The 25,175-nt window shown below is 37.3% G+C and overlaps 2 protein-coding genes across 2 annotated transcripts; one reads left to right on the forward strand and one right to left on the reverse strand.

Moving 5' to 3' along the window:
- Positions 1–3,296: 3,296 nt before the first annotated feature.
- Positions 3,297–3,725, reverse strand: LOC104886872 (uncharacterized). Its single transcript, XM_019248137.1, has one exon. The coding sequence runs from the start codon at positions 3,723–3,725 to the stop codon at positions 3,297–3,299; it is 429 nt and encodes a 142-aa protein (XP_019103682.1).
- A 2,397-nt stretch (positions 3,726–6,122) lies between these two features.
- LOC104886791 (uncharacterized) lies at positions 6,123–8,396 on the forward strand. Its single transcript, XM_048638682.1, has 4 exons — positions 6,123–6,312; positions 7,171–7,292; positions 7,412–7,533; positions 8,273–8,396. The coding sequence occupies exons 1-4, from the start codon at positions 6,123–6,125 to the stop codon at positions 8,394–8,396; spliced, it is 558 nt and encodes a 185-aa protein (XP_048494639.1).
- Positions 8,397–25,175: the final 16,779 nt, after the last annotated feature.

Here is a 25,175-nt window from a genome sequence, read left to right on the forward strand (position 1 = left end):
GAAACCTCAGAATGAGCACTGAGCTTTGGTTTAGTGTCAACTGGAGTAGGAGACGGCTTGCATGCCAACATCCCGGCACGCTCAATAATCTCCTCAGCGTACTTGCGCTGGGATAAGAAAAGACCACCTGCATGACGGGCAACAGCAATACCCAAGAAATAATGCAAAGGACCTAGATCCTTCATAACACACTCGGAGCTAAGAAGAGACATTATAGATTGCCGAATGGCAGTAGACGAGGCAGTCAGGATAATATCATCAACATAGAGGAGGAGGTAAGCAGTGTCAGTACCTCGTCAATAAATAAACAATGAATTATCTGACTTGCTATTACTGAAGCCAATCCGAGAAACATAGTCTGCAAACCTGCAATACCACGCCCTGGGGGCTTGTTTGAGCCCATACAATGACTTTTTCAGCAGACATACATGATTCAGAAACTGAGGATCCCTGTAGCCCAAAGGCTGATGCATATATACTGTCTCATTCAGCTCACCATGTAAAAAAGCATTTTTCACATCCAGTTGATGAAGATCCCACCCTTTGGACAACGCCAGACTAAGAACAGTACGAAGAGTCACTGGCTTGACCACAGGGCTAAAAGTCTCACCACAATCAATCCCCACCTGGCTGTGTCTTTCCATCACCTACAAGACGAGCCTTATACCGCTCAAAAGAACCATTAACATTCACTTTATGAGCAAAAATCCACATAGATCGAATAATATTAGTATCAGATGGATGGGGCACCAACTCCCACGTCTTATTTTTAATAAGAGCATTAAATTCATCATCCACACCCATTTTCCAATTTAGATTACAAAGACCAGACATAGGATTTTTAGGAATAGGAGAACGGGCAACACTAAAATGAAGAGAAACAATTTTCTTATTTTTGTATATGCCATGTTGGCTCCGTGTCACGCCTCTTGGGCCAGAAGGAGGAAGAGGACGCGTCCGTGTACGTCTAGTAGGACGTGTCTGGGCTGTGGGAGGATAAGAATGTGGGGCAACAGGTGAGGGAGTGGTATTGGGTTTTGGATAAGGAGAAGGGAGAGGGTACGACCCAGGCGGGGAAGAGGAGCACTGGGCGGGTGAGAAGCTGGGCAAGGAAGGCCCAGCGGGCACTTGGACAGTACAAGGAGTACATGACCCAGGTGAATGAGCCACGTTAGGTGGGTTAGATAGCTGGGAAGGCCCACCTGGAGGGAGAATGGGATAGGGTTGCTCAGTGTGTGTGGGTGGAAGAGAGGGGAGGTCTAAAGGCGATGTTGGGTTAAGAAAATCATAAGATGAGGCATGTGGGATATGTCACGATGCAAAAGGGAATTTCAGCTCGTCGAAAGTAACATGGCGACAAATAATATTTTTCTTAGACAGCAAATCAAAGCATTTATACCCCCGATGATTAGAAGGAAATCCCAAAAACACACAAGGAGTGGAGCGAGCTTGAAGTTTATGAATAGTGGTTGATGGATAGAGTGGGAAACATAAACACCCAAACACCCTTAGATGAGAATAGGAGGGTTCTTTGTGGAAGAGAATTTGAAGTGGAGAGTGATAGGTGATTGTCTTATGAGGAAGGATATTGAGGAGATAAGTAGCCATTTGGAGAGCATGAAGCCAAAACGAAGAGGGAATGGAGGCATGCACAAGTAGAGTACGAACCATATTGTTAATACTTCGTATTTTTCGTTCAGCTTTTCCATTTTGAGATGATGTATAGGGGTAAGAAAGAAGAAATGAGAGTCCATGTGTTTGGCAAAATTTCCAAAAAGGTTTATTGTCAAATTCTCGTCCATTATCACATTGAATATTTTTAATTTCCCGTTCAAATTGAGTTCGAACATAGGTACCGAATTGGATAAAAGTGGAATATACTTGGGATTTTTTCGAAAGCGGAAAAGTCCACACATAATTGGAATAATCATCCACGTACAACAACCAAATAATAACGATGTCCAACTGAACTTAAAACAGGAGATGTCCAAAGATCACAATAAATAATATCAAAAGGCATCAAAGTAGTAGAATTAGAGGCAACAAATGGCAACTTAATATGTTTCCCAAGAGGACAAGAGTAACAAACATTCGAATTACTAAGTTTATTACATTCAATAAGCTTATTTCGCCTAAGACTCTCGAGAATAGGAGCACCAGGATGACCCAACCGATCATGCCATAAGGAAGGTGCAATAGCAGCAAATGAAGAAGCAGAAGGAGCGGAAGGTTTGAAAGCAGAAGTGATGGGATAGAGGGGCCCCTGACTCTCACATCTCATGATTGGTCTCCCCATCCGAAAATCCTTCACAGAAAACCCAAGAGGATCAAATTCGATAGTCACAGAATTATCAGAAGTAAATTTTCGAACAGAGATCAAATTTTTAATAAGTTTAGGAGCATGAAGGACATTTTTAAGAGCTAATGGGGGATTAGGGGAAGGAAAGTGTGAGTCACCATGACCACAAATAGAAATAGAATGACCATTTTCGACAATTATACCATCATTTTTGCTCATATTAAAATAAGCCGAGAGATTACCTTGAGAGGAGGTCATGTGAGAGGTAGCGCCCGTGTCCATATACCAATTTGGATCCGATGGAGTAAGCCCAACTGTATGCATGGTGGCCTCAATATCGGTTTGAGAGGGGGGAGCTACGTCCGCTGCATAGGCTTGGGGTCGAGAGCCCAAAACCCCAGCCCCTGGAAACTGCTGCTGCCTGGGCGTGAATGTGGGCCTGGCCCAGCCTGAAGTAGGATATGGGCAGGGTGGCATGGCCCAGCCATATGGCCACGCACCCCCAAGGCTTAAAAGAATTTACAAGAGCCAACGGCTATGCAGTAGGCGCTGCGGGTGAAGACTGCTGACCGCCAGACCGACCACCGCCACCGCCGGAGGACTGGCGGTTGTTACCACCGCCACGCTGACTGGAATTGCGCCCACCCGACTGTTTATTTTTATTAATTGTCTTTGAATGGTACGATCCCCGATGTGACGAGGACGTGTCGGGTTGCAAATTTTCAGAAATTCCAGCCACCAAGGCTGATGAGGAGGATGAATTTACAACCTTTTTGTTCAAGCCCGCCTCTTCTAATACAAGCATTGAACGAGCTTGATAGAAGGGAGGGAGAGGGTCACTTTGTCTAAGCAAAGTGGCAACGCCATTATAGGCGTCTGTGAGTCCGGCTACCATTTGTAAAACAAGCCGATTATTGGAAACCGGCGCGCCGACATTCTTGAGTTGATCAGAAAGCATATTCAAGCGTTCGCAATACGCGGAGGCATTAGGAAAATCCTACATAGAGGTGTTGGAAAATTCCTGTTCGAGAATGGCTGCCCGGGACGTTTTATTGTCTTGAAAAATGTGTCGTAGTCGCTCCCAACCCCCTTGCGCTGTAGAATCAGGCTCCAGAATGGTGTTAAGGAGATCCTCCGAAATTGTGCTGTAGATCCATTTGAACATCGTAGCATCAACAGTAGTCCATTCTTCCTTTTCTTCATTAGTAGGCAGAGCCTTTGTTTTCGATGACGGAAGAATGTGATGTATAACACGATTTGAACGTGCATGTATTTTGAATAATTCTGCCCACGTGGAATATTGAACGTTCTCCATATCGAGAGTGATAGGGAGATTCTGTTTGATATTTGCATTAGATAGAGAGGAAAGAGAAGAGGAAAAAGAGGGAGAAGAGGATGGCAAAGTCACCTTTGAACCACCAGCCATGGTGGCAGAGTAGGTGGCGGACAGTCGTGGGCTGGGAAGAGGGTTTGCACAGTGGAAAATCGAAACCCTAATCTGCTACCATGAAAGAATTATATTCCTTGAATATCATTAATTACAAAGTAAGTATATATACTAGGTTACAAGCTAAGATTACAAGCCATTAATTTAGGAAACTAACTAACAACTCAACTAATTAAATTAAACATTAACATATTTAATTTACATAGTCTAACAGAATCATTAACATGATAATCCCTCAAAAAACTTATCATTCACAATGATGTTATAATACTTAGATTATATTAATGAAACTTATAAAGTAATATGATTTTAAATGGACAATATATAATACATATTGGGACTTATATTGTTATTAATTGGGAGAGTAGCTAATTTTTCACATAATGAATATAACAATTAACTTATAACATGCTTTTTTTTAGGGAAAATTGTTAGAAACTACCTATTAAAGACACTTTTTTTAAAAAAACTACCTTATATCATGTTTATTTTACAAAACTACCTTATAAGTGAAAAAACTTTAAAAAGCGTACCAAATTTAGAATTTACTAACCATGGTTAACTATTTCATCCAATTATCACTCTAATATAAGATTAATAAATACCCTTAAATTACCCAACACTCTTTGTTAATTTCCTACAACAGCGTTTAACTATTGAATACCCCTTAAATCGTTTGTGTAATTTCTTCCCAACCTTTTACTTCACAATTAATTCTTCATTATTATTATGAGTAGCAAAAGCAGATAGAAATTGGGTTTTATTTGGGTCATGAATTGATGTCGTGATGATGATGAAGAATATGGTTTGATGATGGTGCAAAGCTTACCTATTAGACACTTTTACTACTGGTTTGTTTTTGGGAATGACTTTTGAGGAAGCAAAGGTTTGCTTGTGCTTGCACATGTTTATTTGAGAGATAGAGTATCAATGATCAAGAAAGTGATGATATCATAATTGTAAATACTGAATTTAGGGGGTATTTACATAATCTTAAATTAGAGGGTAATTGGAGGGAGTAGTTAACCATAGTTAGTAAATTCTGAATTTGGTAGTGCTTTTTAAAGTTTTTCCACTTATAAGGTAGTTTTGTAAAATAAACATGATATAAGGTAGTTTTTTTAAAAAAAAGTGTTTTTAATAGGTAGTTTCTAACAATTTTTCCTTTTTTTTATTTGTATACATAATGAATACATAAATAAACCGTCTCCTTATACATATGTACATATATACTCGAATTCCATGAATGAGAGAGGTATATGATTTGTTTCGGACCGAATCAATAATGTCATATATCTAAGTATGTAACTATGAATAATAACAACCATATATAATTATGGTGATGTTTAATTGATACTCTATAATTACATGTCCAACTTGCCACCAACTATTATCAATGAGATCCTATTTCTGTAAAGAAAAAAATTGTCACCAACTATTACTAACCCCACAATTTCTCTCAACAAGTCATGACACCATATGAAAATAACTAAATAATAAGTCTCACGTTATTTTTGAAAAATCTTATGAATTCCACGAGATGAAATTAAAGCTAGTTTAGTGTATTTATAAACTTGCCTAATAAAGTAAAGTACCCTTACCACATCAGATGATTGTCTTACTTAACTACTTAACAATCCACAAATAAAAGAAACACCTTACAAATCAAAATTAGAATTAGAGAGTCAAATGTGAAATACAACGCGAAGACGAATAAGAAAAGTGAGTACTGATATCTAGAATAGAATCTCGTTTATATCATTGTGTTTAATAGCTCATTTATACAGAAAAGAAAAAATACAGATGAGTAATCATTAATAGACTTAATGTAGATTTGAATTTCAACAGGTGTTGGCTAATTTAATTTATTGTGATGTTAGATTTATTAGAGTAATTGAGTCAGGCTTGATTTTGAAGGTTCAGCCTTAACTTAATTCGTTAACTGAATGCCTCGAATTATATTAATTAGTTTTTTAAGTTGCATTGTTATCCAATTAAGAAAAGAGGGTTATCCGTTAAATAAGGGAAAGGTTTGATATCAATGCTAGATTGTATACTTAGAACACCTGCTGAATTTAGATAATTGCAAGGTTGTAACATATAGGGGTAGAGAGAGAAACATTAGCATTGTTGATCAAAGAAAAAACAAAAAAGAGAGAGAGAAAACAAACAAAAAAAAACTCAGGAATTTGGAAAACTGAATCAATTATTTCATTGATTCATCACCCAAATTTCTTCTTCTTCTTGTTCTTCATATAATTAATCTCCTCCTGCGTTCTCTTTTCTTAAAATCGAGACGCGGAGGAGGTTAAACACATAAAAAGAAGGAGAATTTTTTTTTTGAGAGAGGGATTGAGGTTGTTATTAAGAGAAAAAATGTGGAATCAACAACAACAACCTCAAATAAATGTGGAGATAAAGAAAGAAGGTGCAGTTGCAGTGGCAATTGATAAGGATAAAGGAAGTCAATATGCTCTTAAATGGGCTATTGATAATGTTCTTAACAAGGGCCAAACTGTTACTTTGCTTCATGTTAGGCAAAAGCAATCTACTAATTCTTCCTTATGTAAACTCTCATATATATATATCTCTTTTATTAGATTTTGTTGTCATTTTTATGTGCATCATAAATATGTTTTATCATATAATTAAGGAATATCTTAGAACCAAAATTTAAGAGATGACTAAAAGAAAATGAATAAACAATAAACAGTAGGGTTAGGCTTGGATTATCTTAAACATGAAACATGTTTTAATTTTAACATATCTAATAATAAATGGTTGTTCTTTAATAAGAAATAGTTATAATAATGAAGGGTGTGTAATTAAATAAATGACCTACGTAACAATTAAACATAATTAGTAAAATTGAATCAATATACTATCTTTTTTGTTGTGAACATATATATATATATATAACAATTATGAGCTTGGTAGCTTCTGATATGATTAATAGGAGCTCTTCAGACAATACACTATGCTTGATGTTTGTAAATGAACTTTTCCACTTCTAACAAAATAAATTAATGAGTAATGAGTATATCTATAACTTATAAGATAAAAGGTAGTTGTAAGTTATACTTTGTTGCACAATCTCTGCTTATTGTAGGAACAAAAACCAAGGGCAACTAGAAAAAGGATACGAAAGAAAGTGGTGATTGAGTGTAGAATTATATGTGTCTAACAGATAGCGAAAAGTAGCATAGAAAGAGAAAGCATATTTATTGGATAAAGTGAAGCAAAAGTGCAAACAACCTCGTATAACAAGTTAAACGAAATGTTGGAAGGTCTTTATAAAACAAATTGGATACATTTTTTTTGTATTAGAAGCCACAGAGGCACTGACGTGACAATAAATTTACCTTTTAAATGATGTTATATAAATTTTCACCAAGATTTTATGCAAAAATATGGATGCATACAGCTTCAACCTCAATTCCCCTCTCTGATGTGAATGAAGATGTTGCCAAATCTGTTAGGACTTACGCTGAAACTCAAGCTCATGAGATTTTCCTCCCTTTTCGTTGCTTCTGCAATCGTAAAGATGTTAGTTTTCCTTTTTTTTTTTATATGAAAAAGTTCTTATTTTTTTGGGTTCATATTTTTACTACTACTAGTCCACTCACTTCTAATCATATCTATAATACATACTTCATCTTTCTTAGATAAAATGTAATGAGGTTATAATCGAAGACAACAACATTTCGAAAGCTTTGACGGATTATTGCCACATTAATGTTATTGACATTATGGTAGTAAGTGCTTCAACAAGGAACAAATTACTCAGGTAATTGTATTAATTCATTTACTCATTTTGGGAATCAATCATAAATCTTTGGATAGAGTTCAGCTAATCACTGTAACAGTTTGGTAAACAACGACAAACAAAAAGTCAATAGTGATGCACTCAAGTTGAGCTACAGTTTATTCACCAAGGTAATATAATCAAAGTCGTATAACAACAACAGGGTGTACAAAGTGACCAATAGGCTACAACACGGGACACTATCTCAAAGGGCCAAAGTATCTTAACTCTATAGTTTGTTTTAGTAACATTATCCAGAACCCCATGATTATTAAATAGACGATATTTTTATGCTTTTGAAATTATGTTTATGAAAGCCATCTATAGCTGTATGTTATTATGAAGAAACCAAGACTCAAGTTTTGTGTTTTCTGTGCAAGAAAAGTTATTCTGCCTCAAACGACACATCACAACCTATAGGGATATTTATACACTACATCACAAAACCTACAACATTATAGGACAAAAGAAAAAAAGCTGCACAAGAGGACAAGGAATCCACCTAGGATCTATCAACCAGTAGAAATAAAGGAAGGAAAATAATAGTGAAAAAGATATACACTAGGACAGGTATTATACACACTGTGAAAGTAATCACACATCTATAATGCATTCTTCACACCACCCCCCCCCCCTCAAGTTGGAGCTACATGTAGGAAACCCAACTTGGATGACAAATGATTGTATTGATGTTCACTGAGTGATTTGGTCATCAAATCAGCCAGTTGAAGAAAACAAGAGATATGAATGGTCTTGATGAAACCTTCTTCAACATTGTCTCTCACATAGTGACAGTCAATACCCAAGTGTTTGGTTCTCTCATGGAACACTGGGTTTTGAGCTAGACAATGTGCTACCTTGTTGTCACAAAAAAGATCAATAAGGATAAGAATTTGAACTTGTAACTCATCAAAAATCCCATGAATCCAAACTAGCTCACTAGTGGAGTGTGACATACATCTATACTCAACTTCACATGATGATTTTTGACACTATTTTCTGTGAGTTTAAAATCATAGTCAACTTCACATGTTGTCTTCCAAGAAATGAGAGATCCACCTAGAATGACACAATAGCCAGTTAAGGACCTTCTAGTGAAAGCACAACTTCCGCAATCATAGTCATTATAAACTGTGAGTTTAAAATCTGAATTAGCAGGGTATTGGAGCCCAAGATCAACAGTGCCTGCAAGGTAGCTGATAACATGTGAAACTGCTTGCAAGTGAGGCTTTCTACTAGGACATGACACGAACTGACTCAGTTGTTGAACTGAGTATGAAATGTCTGGTCTTGTTAAATTCAAGTAGACCAACCTCCCAATGAGTCTTCTATAAACTTCTGGATCTTCCAAAATGTCTCCTTGATCATTAGAAAGCTTGATTCCTTTAGGGAAAGGAAGCTTAGCTAACACACATTGTTCCATCCTAATGTCTTGAATAATGTCTTTGATGAACTTTCTTTGATTTAGTAAGGTTCCTGCAACATTTCTTGATACTTCTATGCCAAGAAAGTATCTTATTTCACCCAAATCTTTCACTATAAACTGTTTATCAAGGTTAATTTTCAGATCATAAATGCCCTTTTCATCATTACCAGTGATGAGAAGGTCATCTACATACACTTAGACTTTTACTTCTTTTCCATTTGTGATTTTGGAAAACAAAGAGTAGCCTCTCTTACATTGATAAAACCCCATACTCACAAGACACTTAGTCAACTCCATATTCCATTGTCTAGAAGCTTGTTTCAAGCCATAGAGACTCTTCTTTAGCCTACATACTTGTCCTTCTTCTCCATTATATCCTTGTAGAATCTTCATATAGACTTCCTCAACTAGAAAACCATGCAAGAAAGCATTATTAATCTCTAGATGATGAAGTTGCCACTGTTTCACAGTAATGAAGGCAATTAAACTTCTCACTGTGGTGAACTTAGCCACAAGTGAGAATGTCTGTTTGTAATCCTTACCTTTGATCTGCCTATCTGCTCTTGCCACAAGTCAGGATTTTAGTTTTTCTACACTACCATCTGGTCGAAACTTCACTTTATACACCCATTTTGAATCAATTGCTTTGTGTCCTTCAGGTAACTCAGTCATTTCCCTTGTTCTATTTTCTTCAAGAGCTTTGAGCTCCTTTTCCATAGCTTCCCTCCATCCTGCATCTTCTGAAGCTTGTTTATAACTGTTAGGTTCCCTAATTTGCATCACATTATTTAGAGATGCCACATAATCTCCTGAATACATGTGTGTGTTGTCAAGATCTGTCTTCATGAAGGTAGCTGAAGCATCCTCCTTGCTTTCATTCACCTTCCCAGGCAGGTTCACAATAAAGTTTTTGAACCTTTGTGGTGTCACTCTTGTTCTTGTTGACCTTCTGTTGTCTGTGGCTTTTTGTTGTTGATCATTGCTCCCTCTTATTTCTTTAATTCTTATATCTTAATTCATTCATCTGTAATACTTCACTTGGTTCAGCAATTTCAAAAGCTCCACTTTCACCTACTCCTTCCTCATGAATGTCTTACTGAAAACAATCACTCACCATATCTTGCTGTAATTATGTCATTATATAATGCTCCTTTTGTCTCAAAGCAATCTGAATTTCACTCTCACCTCCCTCACTATGAAGGGAAAAATATCTTCATGAAAAACTACATCCCTACTAATAAAGATTTTGTTAGTTTCAGGGTTCATTAATTTGTACCCTTTTGGCAGTATGGATACCCAGTTAATATGCACCTTATACCGTACCCCTAGGTGTAGACTTATCTTTAAGCTTCTGACTTCCACTAGCATAGCAGGGATTCCCAATCACTCTTAAATGATCATACTTAGGTGACTTGTTCATCAATTTTTCATATGGAGTCTTCCACTTTAAAACCGCTATAGGTAACAACTTAATAAGATGAGTGGCAGCTAAAATGCAACCTCCCCACAAATAATCTGGTAATCCTGCATGAAGCTTCATAGCTCTTGCAGTTTCCAAGAGAAACCTATGCTTTATCTAAATTCTGCCATTATGCTGTGGCACCCCAACTATACTTGTTTGGTGTATTATTCCCTTGTTAAGGAAAATTTTACCACATTCAGTCTGCAATATCTCTGTTCCATTATCACTTCTTACAGTTTTCACTGTAGTGTGGAATTGCTTTTCCACATGAATTAGGAAATTCTGTATAAGTCCTTGACGTGCTCTTTGTTACACAATAAACGTGTCCAAGTTACTCTGCTATTATCATCAACAATAGTCAGAAGGTAAGTACCACCTGTTATAGCCTTTGACTTGTAAGGCCCCTACAAATCAATATGTATCAAATCAAAAATGCTATCAGCAATACTCTTACTTGGCATAAAAGGTAGCCTATGATGTTTGGCAAGAGAACAAATATCACAAAAATAATGTTTTAAATGTTTACAGTTGCAAAAATCAATATGTTGCGTCTTAGACAATGATATATGCCCTAGCCTAGCATAAAGTAATTCTAACTTCACATTCATTTCTTCTCTCTTTGTTTCTCACATTCATTTTCATTTTCATCCTATCAAGATCTCTTATTTCTTCTGTTCTTTTCTACTTCTTCTCTATCTTCTAGTATATATAAATCATGTTCATTTCTTCCATGGATCACTTCTTTCTCAGTGGTAAGGTCCTGCAGAGTGCATCCATGTTTGTCAAATATGAATTTCATTTTGTTTCCTTGTAATAGTCTACTAACAGACAACAAATTATTTCTAAAACCAGGCACATAAAGCACAGCTTTCATCCAGATATCTTCTTTTAATCTCACATCTCCTACTTGCTTCACCACCTTGCCTGTTTCATCTGGCAATCTTAATCTCACATTCTTTTCTAACTTTCTTAAGTTATTAAGAAGTTTAAGTTCCCTGTCATGTGGTCACTAGCACCAGAATCCACAATCCATCTTCTTTCATTAATAACAAAGTTGACAGTAACATTTGAGGCTAGCAATCTACCTGCAAAGTTGCTGAAGCTTTGGTTTTCTCCCATAACCTTCATCTTTTCCTGAACAACAAGAGCGATAATATTGTTGTCCATTCTTCCTGAACTTATTTCTCCCTTTTCCATAGGTCCATCCAGAGGAGTGTTTTCTTCACATTTTTCTTGTTCTCTTCCAACATTTGATGCTTGCCTCATATTAGCTCTCTCCTTATGAATTTTTTCAAACCACTCTAGTGCACCCTTTAGTTTGAAACATTCACCCTTCACATGGCCTCTCTTCCCACAGTGGTCACATTTCTTCATTGCTTTCTCCAAGCTTCTCTCCTTATACTCCTTCATGTTGAAATCTTTCAACAATCCTAGGCTTTTCTCCATCCTTTGAACAACCATTCCACTCACTTCCATCTTCATATTAAGTTCTCCTGAAATCTATTTGTCTCTCTACCTGAATAACTAGGTTGTATGCCTTGTTTACAGGCAACAGAAGATCCATAGACAGAACATTAGTTTTTATTTGATTGTAATCTTCATTTAAACCCATCAAAAACTTCATTAACATGTTTTTTGCCTCTAAATCTATCAACTTCTTCACAATGTTACATTTGCAGCTTTCCAATACACCACATGTACATGTCGGTATTCCTTCAAGGCTGGATATTTAATCCTTGAGTGATTTTAGCTTACAGTAATATTCACTAACAGACAACTCACTTTGTTGCAAGCTATTGAGTTCATTTTTCAAATGAAAGAGTTGAGGGTTGTTTGTTTGACCATACCTTTCTATTATCTCCTCTCATAACTCCTTGGAAGATTCCACAAACACCAGACTCTCAGCAATGTCGGGTTTCATTGATGCCAAAATCCAGCTTCTAACCATGTAATCTGCTCTTATCCACCTATGTAGGTCCTCTAAGCTTTCATCAGGCTTCTTACAACTTCCATAAAGCATTCCTTGCTTATTCTTTACTCCAAGTGATATCTTCACATTTCTGCTCAATCAGCACAGTTATTGCCATTGAAGATAATAGTTCCCAGACTTGCTATGGAACTTTAATTCATGCCCACAAACAATGGGTTTTTATAAGGGTTCAATAAGTGTGTCTCATTGACATCACTCTTCTTGTCTTTCGATTTTCAGTCATTTTTTAGGATAAAGATTAAGTCTTGGATTTCTTAATCACGATGCTTTAACCTGTGCTCTGATACCATGAAGAAACCAAGACTCATGTTTTTTGTTTTCTGTGGTTTTGTAATTCTGTGCAAGAAAAGTTATTCTGCCTCAAACGACATATTACAACCTAGAGGGATATTTATACACTACATCATAAAACCTACATCATTACAGGACAAAAGAAAAACAACTGCACAAGAGGACAAGGAATCCACCTAGGATCCATCAACCAATAGAAATAAAGGAAAGAAAATAAAAGTGAAAATGTTATACACTAGGACAGGTATTATGCACATTGTGAAAGTAATCAACACAGCTATACTGCATTCTTCACATATTATGACATAGTGGCTCCTATTAGTTTACCAAATTTCGTAAAAGTTATTTCTGGTACTCATTTCTACGCTTCTTCTGTTTGTAGCAGAAGGTTTAAAGGTTCAGATATTGCCACAAATTTAACCAAAGGTTGCCCAGAATTCTGCAGTGTGTATGTGATTTCGAAGGGGAAAATGTTGTCTGTTAGATCAACCATTCGTCCCATCCGAAGACAGGCTAGCCAAAACCCTGCACAAAGCAATCTTTGCTCTACAAATGATTCTCCACGTTACTGTAATAGTGGCGTTCGTGGTGGTGCTGCTTCGAGAGGTAATGCACTCTTGCCTTTTCAATTAGTAAGATGATCACGACTAAAAGTAAATGAAATCATATATTTTAACATAAATGAAAGTTTCATTTTGTGCCACAGAAAAAGAGAGGTCACCATTTGACCCAAACAGGCTTTCTGAGGACATGGACATGAACACAATCAGGTAAGTGCAAGCTTTGGCTATTGTTTATAAACACTTGGTTCCAATATATGTCCATATTTAACTAAGGTAACGACGTAGTTGATAGGAGTTCCACCTTCTAACTTTAAGATAGAGCTGGCAATTCAGTTTAATGGATGGTGTTTGTACTTGGTATCATATCGAATTTGAAGTTTTTTATATAGCATATCAAAAAATAAATTAAATGTAGTATATTTGCATAATCTAACAAATTGAACAAAATGGACAGTGTCGGGTTAATTTTTTGTTTGTGTTGTGTCTATTTGGTGTTTATCTCAATAACTTCAAGTTCATGTTGTTTCGGAGTCGGTTGAGTTGCCATGTCCGAGATTGCCAGCTCTACTTTAATTTCACATATTTGACTCCTACCAATTACAGTTTGTGATATTGGGGGTTTCTTCACTTTGCCAAAAAGTAAGATTAAGGACATGAACTTTGAAAAAGTAGGGTTAAGGACCCAAAAAGTAACTTTTTTTACTTTTCGCATAACACCGTTACTTTTAACGATTTTGGTCCATTAAAAAAAAAAGCTGACTTTGCACTACAATCCAAAACGTTAATTACATACCGGAGTAAAAAAAATGAACCCCATTTATGAACCAAAATCGATCCTCCAAAATCACTTCTTCATCAAAAATTCATCTGCAAGCACCTGAGTATGATGATACCAGAGTCAGAATTATGTTACTGTAGTTGCGAAATAAAAAAAAAGAATTTTAAGAACAATGCGTAATCCATTCATGAGATTTGCAATCTGTGAAAGGTATAAAAAAAGGAACGGCTGTGAGTACTTCGGGTGGATTGATCAACCACACCAAGAGGAGGGAAGGTATGAAATTGTAAGCTTGATGCATACAAAAAAGGAACTAGAGAATGAGGTGGCAATGAAGCAGGGGATGATCAAGAAGTTGTATTTTGTAATTTCAATATCAGTAGCTTTAATATTTGCTTTGTATTGTTGTAAGTGAATTTCTCACTTTCACCATGGTGTTGGCAACCTCTGTTTGGGAACCTTTTCCTTGCAAGATCCTTGATATGTAAAAACTATTAAGATTAGAATGTTGTTTTACAATTTCAGAAGACAAAATTTATATGAATCTTAATTTATTAATCACCTACAATGATTGAGTTGAAATGGTGTTCCTTTGTTGTGATAGATTGTTGGAGCTTGTTTGTCTGAGTTTGAACTCTTGACTCACACTCTGAATTGTTTGTTCACCTTCAAAGTCATAGTAGACTACAAAACTCCTCTGGGGGATTTGGGACATTTAACTGTGAATAAAAGAGCAACATTAGCTTGTTTATAATGTAATAATGCATATAATCATGATAGCACATTCAAAAAACTTACAGAGGCAACTCTTTGAAATCCATTTGGGTAGGTGTATACCCAACCCAGTGTTATGAAGACGAACACTTCTTTGTACATGTATGTAGGCGTGTTTTATTTCGCCTATGCAAAATGAGCGTGTATTAGTATTTTTTTTTTTTTTTTTTTTTTGAGAAGGAAAGAAAACTAGGTTACACCCTAATACTAGGATAACATAACTCATCCATTCAGATGACAAAAGAGAGACCCGGGGGAGATCGGAGGAGGACAACCATAGATGTTGAAGATTTTTGCCTTAGTTCGCTAGGAAATCTGCCACCTAGTTAGCTTCCCTACAGTAGTATTGAGCCGAAAATGCATCCATCTTCTTAATATCTTGCTCTTTTTTTTTGGTAAACAAAGCCCTTCAATCACTAAACATTAGAATTTAACATATTACAATCCGAGATTAGGTGTTCATAACAATAACTAGGGGGGTGGGGGAAAATCCTAGTTGCAAAACAGTCACCATCTATGACCCTACATGTCTTGGCCATGCTATCCGCCGCTTGATTATACTTCCTATTGTAGTACTTAATCCGAATCTCCGGCCGTCTCGTGAGCCACAACCTGCACGTAATTATCACATTTGCATATAAATCACAGTTACCTAATGTAAGTATGTCAATTGCATTATTTTGGCAGTCCAAATAATAGCCTTGGGTAGATTATGTGTCTCCATTAAGTATATGGCTTCCAGGATTGCAAGGAGTTTGGCTGCTTGAGAACTATGTGCGTAATTCTTTTCTCAAACCCCACAACCCATTCGCCATTTTCGTGACAAACCACCCCACTAATCCCCATTATTTCTAATAGACCAAAAAAAGAAGCGTCAACATGAATCATCAAATAGTCCGGAGGATGGGCGAACTCTGTGAGGACATGTTGTACTATGTTGCTATTCCTCTGTGTTGATAGATACTCCCGAGCATGACCCATAGCCAGAAATCACAACACTATTACAGGCGAAGGCTCTCGGCCATGAAAGACACAATTATTCCTATCCTTCCAAATTTCATGACACAGGTAATCGAAGAAACTCCTCCAGGAAATCTCTCTATAAGTTTCAGTCAAAGACATATTCTCATAAATCCAGTCTTGGAACTCCCCACTAAGAAGTAAAGGCATCCCAGGGCATCTCCAAATCTCTTTACTCTTCGCACACTCCCGAATGATATGAACTCCATGCTCGATATGGTCCTGACACCTAGGGCAAGCATAATCCTGAACAATTCCCCTAACAGTAAGGAGATGTCTATGAGGAATACGATCCTGCCAAAGCCACATGAAGAACTTGATTTTTGGCTTTATATTCCCTCTACAGATCCGACACTTCCTGGTTTTGGGGGAGGAGGGAAGCATATGCATATTTTAGCATAAAACCTTGATGGTTGACAAACTTTTAGACGAGAAGATCCTCCGAAGAGTTTTGGGTAGGTGGAGGCATACTAAGAATACGACTGAAAATATGGCTTGGTAAGATAATAGTTAAAGGAGATAGGTCCCAATTACCTATATGTACTATACTATGGACTTTTTTGACACTCTCCTAAGAGCCCAAAGGGCCCTGAATCCAGTTACATAAAGGGCCAATTGATAACCAGTCATCATACCAGAAATCTAACGTTAGACCATTTCATAAGCTCCAAATGCTATTCTGATTTTGGACATCCCATCCCAAGACAACATTTCTCCAAATGACAGAACCATTTTTGAATTTTGTGACACAATTTATATACAAATATTTGGACATGGTACATTTTTGTGCCAGATTAGGTTGACCCGGAGCTAACTTCCACCCCAACTTAGCCATTTATGCTTTGTTCATAATCTTCTAGCTTCAAATCCCTACCCCCCCCCCCCCCGACACTGAGGAAGGAAAGTGGTTTGTTTACTTACTAAGTGAAGCTTCTTTTTACCCCCTCCTCTCCCTATAGGAAATTGTTACGAATGGTGTGCAAATCATTAAGCGTAGTAGCCGGAAAGCAGGTCACCTGCATGTAGTATGCAGGAATAGTTGTAACAGCCCACTCTTCCGAGCTGCTAGCGAAACACACTTAATAACCATAAACAACAATTAACTCTTAATTAATAAAATCGCAGCGGAAAAATATCCTCAAATACACCAATAATTGACTAGAATTCCCAAATATTATGTACAACGCAATATAAATAACTATTCTCGAATCAACTATCTAGATACAAGCTCAATCCTTAATCTAGGACGACATCATAATCTTGCTTCACTTCCATTCTCGAGCTCTTGATACCAAACCTGCAGATTCAGAGAAGAAATACAAAACAAACAAAATTTCAAAATGAGTGGAAAACTCGTAACCTTTACTTCAGCCCGTTAAAACATTTTATTTCTCAAATCGTTTTCATTTCTTACAACGCTTAAACAATTCAGTGGCAAGTACAGGCTTCGGACAAAGGACAAGCACTGCCTCCAAGGTTTGTTATGGAGCCCAGCAATACTACTCCCAAGGTTCGTTATGGAGCGTAGCCGACCGTATCAGGTCAAAAGAGTAACCATCCTCCACCCATATCTTGCCCACTTTCTATTTTCAGTTCATAAACTAAGCCAGCAAAACAGTTGCGTATTCATAATCAATCAATGACATTTCATCATCACATTCATATCTATGGCCATAGTACGAACTTAAGTATCAGCAACAGAACACAAAGATACACACACACAAGGGCATGAGTAAATGATTTTACTGAACATAAAAGTTACCTCATACGCGATCCAGATGTGAACAATACAACCTCCTTCATTAATCTTCATCTCCAAATGAGACTCATACTCCATAATCATTACCTCATAACAATAACGATAATAAATAACCAAACTTAGACTAATTCAAACTAGAAAATATAATCATAACTAATTTCCAATTCCATAATCATAACTAGCAACAACCCAACAACCACCACTGCAACAACGCTTCATCACCCCCAATAATCCCAACAACAACTAAACAACGACAACAATACTACAGCAACATAACAATAACATAATAGCTGCAACAATAATTCAAGAATCACAATAGCCACCACCATAAAATGACAGTAGCAACAACGTGAAACAACGGCGTTTCCGTAGTGCAAAATCGCACCATAACAGCCCACAACGAAGGAGACAAAGGAACTGGACAACAACAATAACAACAACAAACAATAACGCAACAACAACAACAACAACTTCACCACTAACAATAACACCAACACCAACATCGACACCACGCATCAACACCACAGCAATAACAACAGCAACTTAGGCTAAACAAGACTGGAAATCAGAATTTAAAGAGGTTGATATACCTCTGCTCACAAGAGCAGCGACGCGAAGAATAGAGAGGGGGAGTTTCGAAGCTTCAGTGCACGGTGGCGAAGCCGGCGAGCAACAGTAGGGACGGTGAGGCGGCGAAAGTCAGGCGAAGCTACAGCGGCGACCGGGTGGCGCGTCGCAAGTCCGGTGATTGCAGCAACCATGTGCAGCAGCACCGACGAAAACCAGCGAGAACAGAGGAGGAGAGAGAAAATGAGACAACATCACCAGCAACCAACAACAACAACTGCGGCAGCAACACAAGTAGCAGCGGCGACGACGTCCGGCGACATGTTCGTCGGTGGAGCACCGGTATGATTACATTAGCTTTGAGAATGAAAGAGGAGTAATGATGACACAGGATGTGAAATATGAGTGGAAACCAATCAAATGTGAGCAACGTCATGGGATTGGACATATAATGGCTGATTGTAAACTCAAAAAACAACTCAAAAGGTCAGCAGAGATGGATGCCAAAACAAAAGGTGATCGATGCAGAAGGATAAAGATGGGTTTCTATTGGTGAAAAAACATACTCATGTTGATAAAAATGTGAGTAAGCCAGTCATGCTTGGCAACAATTTTGCTACATTAGAAGAAGTGCAAAATGGAGATTCAGAAGAATGATGTGGAGAATGAGGTTATGGAGGTTAAGGAAATGGGTTGTCAAGGTGAGGTGGGGGAACCTCCTCCTTTGAATGGATAATATAGTCAGCTGGAATGTAAGGGCAGTGAACAATAAGAAGAAATAAATTGAAGTGAGGAATTTTTTAGTGACTTACAACATTGGATTGTTCAGTTTCCTTGAGACCAAGATAAAAACTTCTTCTCTTGGGGGACTATTATCTCACTGTATGCTAAGGTTGGTGTATCACTACCAACAGTCAATAGAATGGAAATGGTAGAATTGTATTGGGATGGAAGGCTTCTACATTTGCTGTCAATGTGTTATGTTGTACCAGTCAACTAATACATACTGAAATAGAAGTTATAAATGGGAGGAAGAAGTTTATGTGTACTTTTGTCTATGGAATGAATGATAGACAATGTAGAGAAGAACTATGGAGAGATATGAAAAGTTGTGATGTTTTTGAGAAGGCTTAGATAATACTAGGTGAATTTAATGTTTTAATGCATATGGGGGATAGAATTGGACACTCAGTTAGGGAAAGAGAAATAGTTGATGGAATGTATGGATTGGTGTAGAATGATAGAGGTGAAGACAAGTGGTCAATATAATACTATACTTGGAACAACAAACAAGAAGGTGTGGACAGAGTCTTTCGCAACTGAGATAGAGTGTTGGGTAATGAAGAATGGGTGTATAACTGGCCACTCACAGAAGTAACAACTCTTTCAGAAGGTGAATTTGATCATTACCCTTTACTGCTCAGATCCTTTGTGAATGAAACTAATAAAAAATTATTCAAATTTTTTAATATGTAGTGTCATGCAGAGGGGTATCAAGGAATGGTTGAGCAAGTTTGGCAACAACAAATTACTGGTACAAAAATGTATCAGGTAATTAGTAAGTTGGCGCTTTTGAAGAAGGACCTAAAGCTGCTAAATGCTTCACAGTTTGGGAATGTCTCTGAACAACAAGATGTTACTTACAGTCATATGATACAAGCTCAGCTAGCTATACATAATAGCCCTAGTGATTTTATTTGAGAGCTCAGGATAAAGTAGCAAGAGACGCATACAAGACTGCTCATAGGAATTATTCTCAATTTCTAAGTCAAAAACAAAAGTCAGGTAGATACATGAGGGAGATGATAATACAAAGGTCTTTCACCAAAGTATTAAACTTAGAAGAATACAGAACAAAATAAATACTATTAAGAAGGAAGATGGGACATGGGCAAGCAACTCTAATGAGGTGGTTAGTGCTTTTTTAGAGTTTTATCAAGGCCTCATTGGCAGTAATGGTGCGGTGAAAAATGTGGAGTCAGTAGGTAACTAATAAGGGTGTATTTTGAGTCCTGAATAGCAGCATGAGCTGGATCTAAACTTCAGTGCTGATAATATAAAGAATGCCCTCTTTTCCATACCTGATGATAAGTGACCAAGTTTGGATGAATATTCTAGTTGTTTCTCTAAAAAGAGCTACAATGTAGTTGGCCAGGATGTGGTGAATGTTATTCAAGACTTTTTTAGGATTGAAAGATTTTGAAAAGAGATTAATGTGACAGCCATTACTCTAAAGTCAAATGCCCTATCTCAGTTTAGAACTTCAAGCCCATTGCCTGTTGTTTAATGATTTATAAGACAATCACTAAGCTTATTTGCTCCAAGCTTGGCAAGATTCTTCCACAAGTGGTTTCACAAAATCAAGGAGCTTTCACAAATGACGGAAGCATTATTAGCAACATTCTTCTCTTTCGGGATCCGGTTAAGAGGTTTGGAAAGAGTAACAATCAAGTTAAAGGTCTACTTATGAAAGTGGACCTCAGAAAAGCGTATGACTCAGTTGAACGGAGTTTTGTGCAAAGTTTATTTACTGCGTAGAATTTCCCTAGGCCATTTCATCACGTGTATCACCGAATGCATCTTAACTCCAAAATTTACTTTGCTTATCAATGGCAATCCATAAGGTTCTTTTGCTGCTAAAATAGGGATTAGGTAGGGGGTCCTATGTCCCTTTTATTGTTTGTGTTGTGTATGGATTACTTAACTAGAATCCTTACCTACATTGGAGAGCTATTGGAGTTTAAGTTCTTCATAGGGTGTTCCAATCTAAAGATCAATCATCTATGTTTTGCATATGATCTGCTTCTATTTTGTAAAGGTTAAGCAAAGTCAGCTTGCTTGTTATTACAAGGCCTTAAGCTTTTTACAGCAACTTCTGGGTTACAAGCCAATATAAGTCAGCTTTATATTTCACAGCTATGGATACTGATGAGATAACAATGATTAATTGAGCATTTTTTTTTCAGGGTTTGTGAAAGAAGAGCTTCCTTTTAGGTATCTTTTTTTTTTTACTCGTACCTTTTAGGTATCTTGCAGTACCTATTAGCTCCAAAAAAAAAAACTTAAAAGTGGTTGACTATGAAATGCTTGTAGAAAAGATGACCAATAGAATTAGAAGTTGGAGTACTAGGCACTTATCATTTGCTCGTAGAGCCCAACTGATTAATTCTGTGTTACTTAGTATGCAAAGTTCTTGGGATCAAATTTTCATCATTCTTAATGCAGTTATGGAGAAAATTAACAGTATATGTAAACATTTCCTATGGAATGGTCAGAGTGTTAATGATAAGGCTGGACATGTTAGATGGACTGAAGTCTACACTCACAAGAAAGAAGGGGTTTAGGGTTCAAGAACATTAAGTTGTGAAACAAAGGTGCAGTAGAGAAACTTATATGGCATATAGGGTGAAAAAAGATGAGCTTTGGGTCAAGTCAGTTCATGTGGTGTATGTGAAGAAAAGAAACTGATGGGATTTTCAAGCCCCACCAAGTGCAAGTTGGGTTATCAAATACCTGTGCAAGTCAAATATGAGATAAAGCATATAGGCATGGCTCAATGGAACAGTAACAGCAAGTATTCAATTAGCAATGTTCATAAATTGATGTTTGGTGATAAACCTGTTGTCACTAGGCAAAAGGTATTTGGAACCCGATGAATCTTCCTAAGCACAAATTTATAGCTTGCTTAGAAATTTAAGCTAGATTGAGAACCAAATACAGATTAATCCTGTATAATATCTATTCAGACAACATGTATTGTCTTTGTGGAAATGATACTAAAACACATAGTCATCTGTTGTTTGATTGTGTTTTCAGTAAGCAGCTTATTACTCTTTTACTTGAATGGCTTGGTCTCTGATTTAGTAACAGGACTTTGGCTTAGTGCGTGGATCAGTCGGGTTAGATGAGTAATTTAGGGTCAAAAATGAAGAAACAAATGTTGTTTGTTGTGATTACTGCTGACATGTACCAAGTATGGAAGGCCAGAAATGAAGCTTTTTAGCAGTTAAATACATTGTTAGGCATAAGATTCAATTTTGTAACTCCACCAAGTGGAGCAATAGTAATTGTAGTTGGAAAGATAGCCTGCAAATTGTATAGGTGTTTGTGTTGGCCTCTTGTGGCCTTTTAGTTTTTGGTTCTCCTAATGGCTTGTATTCAATTGATTTTTTTGGAGCAATATACTTCTTACTTGCCCAAAAAAAAATAACAATCATATATTGTTTAATCGATACTCTACAATTACATGTCCAACTTGCACCAACTATTACTTACCCTACAATTTCTCTCAACAAGTCATGACATATATAAAAAAAACTATAATAAGTCTCACGTTATTTTGAAAAAACTAATACATTCCACGAGATGAAATTAAAGCTAGTTTAGTGTGTTTATGAACTTGCCTAACGAAGTAATTACCCTTTAGCCTTTACCCCATCAAATGATTATCTTATTTAATAATTCTAGTATATATTAAAGATGACCCTCAACTACTTAACAATCCCCAAAAAATAGGGATGCTAAAAGATGAGAGAGAAAGCTAGAAAGAGAAAGAGAAAGAGAAAGAGAAAGAGAGAATGGAAAAAGGCCCCAAAGTCTACTCGAGAAACCCTAGAATTTTTGCTAAAATCGCTTCCTCTTCCATATCTTTATGGTAATCTCTATAATTGTTTTAGAAATCTCAAATTAATCTCCCTCTGTTCCTTTCCCCCAAGATCAATTATCATTTCGTGTTAGTGTAGCGTTGTTATAGTCTGGTTTAAGGCTATTAAAGGTGGGATTAATAGAAGTAATAATGTGCTACTATCCTACTCTGATAGGGTTAGTTCTCAATTAAAGCTACTGTGGGTAGCGTTTGATGATGGTTTCCAGGCTGGGTACCACTATTTGGTGTCCTTTTTGCGATCAATTAAGCTTGAACTAGGGTTTTCTCCGAGTTTGGGGGTTTCCTATTGGTTTTCGAAGTTTCTCGTATTTATTGTGTGGTAGAGAGATTGTGTGCAGAGTGAAAGGCTTTTTTCGTTTCTTGTGTGGTCATTCATTTCTGGTGAGGGTTTGTTCTTTAATCTCGCTGATTTTTGGCGTGCTGCTCATCAATTTCTCAGACGAATTTTGCAGGATGAAACCCTAGCATTTATGGCGATGGTAAGTTACATTAATTCAAATGCAATCCAATTTGTGGGTTTTGCTGTTCGTGTGATTTTAAGGTCCTATATAAAGGTGTTGGAAGTTTTTTTTTTATCCACATCTCTCCTCTTTTCCTTCTCTTTGATTGTGCGATTTAGTGATTTCTTTCTTTGTCTTCCTTTGTTTACTAACAGTCATCTCCTAATTTTATTTCTAATGAATTTTAAAGAAGTTGTGCTTGGTTCTGAGTCTGTCCAGGCGAAGGAGATAGTTTCTCCTGAGCCTGAAAGACGTGTTCTTGATGGTGGGATTGCTGAGGGGGGCAGGTGGCCACCTCTGATGTCTCTGTTGCCCCGGATCCCCCTTCTGATGCTGCTTTCCCTGAAGCGGTTATTGTGGATGAGCTCTCTCAAGTCCAGAGAGATATCCAAGAGCTTTCTAAATCCTGTCTGATTGGTAAGATGTTGGGTGAGCCTCTTGATGTGCGCACTATCAATTCTAGAACTAAAGCTGAATGGAAGCTTGTGAAGGGTGATATAGAGTTTCTTGATATGGGTAATCATTGTATTTTACTAAAATTTGCTAATCCTAATGATTTGTTTCTTGTTTGGTCAGAACGGCCATGGCATGTTCAAGGTGAACTGTTTGTTTTGCAAGCTTGGAGACCAAATTTTGACCCTTTCCTTAAAGAAATTAAGTGGGTGGATCTTTGGGTTCGTATCCCCAGATTCCCTACTGAGTTGCTTAATTTTGAGTCTCTTGCTAATCTCTTTGCTGCTAATAATGTGGGAGTGCTGATTAAACTGGACTCTAACTCTTTATTAAGAAACAAAATTCGTTTTGCCCGCGCTTGTATCCGTGTTGATATGAATGCCCCTCTCCTAGAGTATGTTGAGTTGTCCTGTGCTAGTGGGCAGGTTTGTGGGTATGTTATTTGGTATGAGGACTTTATGGGTGTTCTTTTTGTGGTTGTGAAGAGCATACTATTGATGCGTGTCCATTGTTGCATGCTCCTAAAAAAGAGATTACTGTTTCAGTTTTGAAAAGTCCCAAACAAAAGTACTTGGTTGGGATTCTCTCACTGGCAAGAACATCTTGCTACCAGGGTTGTGGAAGCCAATGTGGTGCAAGCTAAGCCTAAGTCAGTTTTTAGAAACTTTGGGAATAAAAGTGCTTTTCACAATCCTGTTGTGTATCTTTCTAACTCTGCTACTATTCCTGTTAAGCGTAAGGATCATGGAATTGTTATTCGAGAACCTTCTAAGATTACCCCTAGCCCTGCTGTTGTTCCTATCTATGGTAAAGGTAAAGGAAAAGTTGTGATGTGTGCTGCTCCCCCTCTATATGAAAATGTTAGTGACTTTGATGATGAATCTGTTTATGTTGCTGCCCCCCAAACCCCCTCAATTTCCCTCCTCTCCTTGTTTTCAAGCTGCCTTGCTTGATTACTCTCTCTGTGAGAATGGTGAGGGTGTAAGGCAGGCCTTTGCTCCATCTATGGCTGATGCTATTGAGCTCTCCCCTGTTCCTTTACAAGTGATTTATCCTGAAAATTATTGCCAGGGTAATTCTTTTGGCCCCTTGGCTCGGCTGGCAGATCAAAATTATGGTGGGTTTTCTACTTTTGATTTTGGTGTTGAAAATGACACCATGGTGATTCTGGATGATGAGAAATTTGGGAGTGGTATCCAGCTCTTCATGAGACTTCTTTTCAGTCTATCGATTCGGAGAGTTTAATTGTTAGGCATATAAGTGTCATGGGTGTTGAGCAGGAGCCCCCTAAGGCACCCTCTTCTCTTTCTAGTGCTGCCAAGAAGAGGAAGGGCAACTATGAGGATGATTCAGCTTCTTCAGATCTGAAGAGATC

The sequence above is a fragment of the Beta vulgaris genome, chromosome 2 (assembly GCF_026745355.1).
Source record: "Beta vulgaris subsp. vulgaris cultivar EL10 chromosome 2, EL10.2, whole genome shotgun sequence".
NCBI classification, from domain to species: Eukaryota; Viridiplantae; Streptophyta; class Magnoliopsida; order Caryophyllales; family Amaranthaceae; genus Beta; species Beta vulgaris.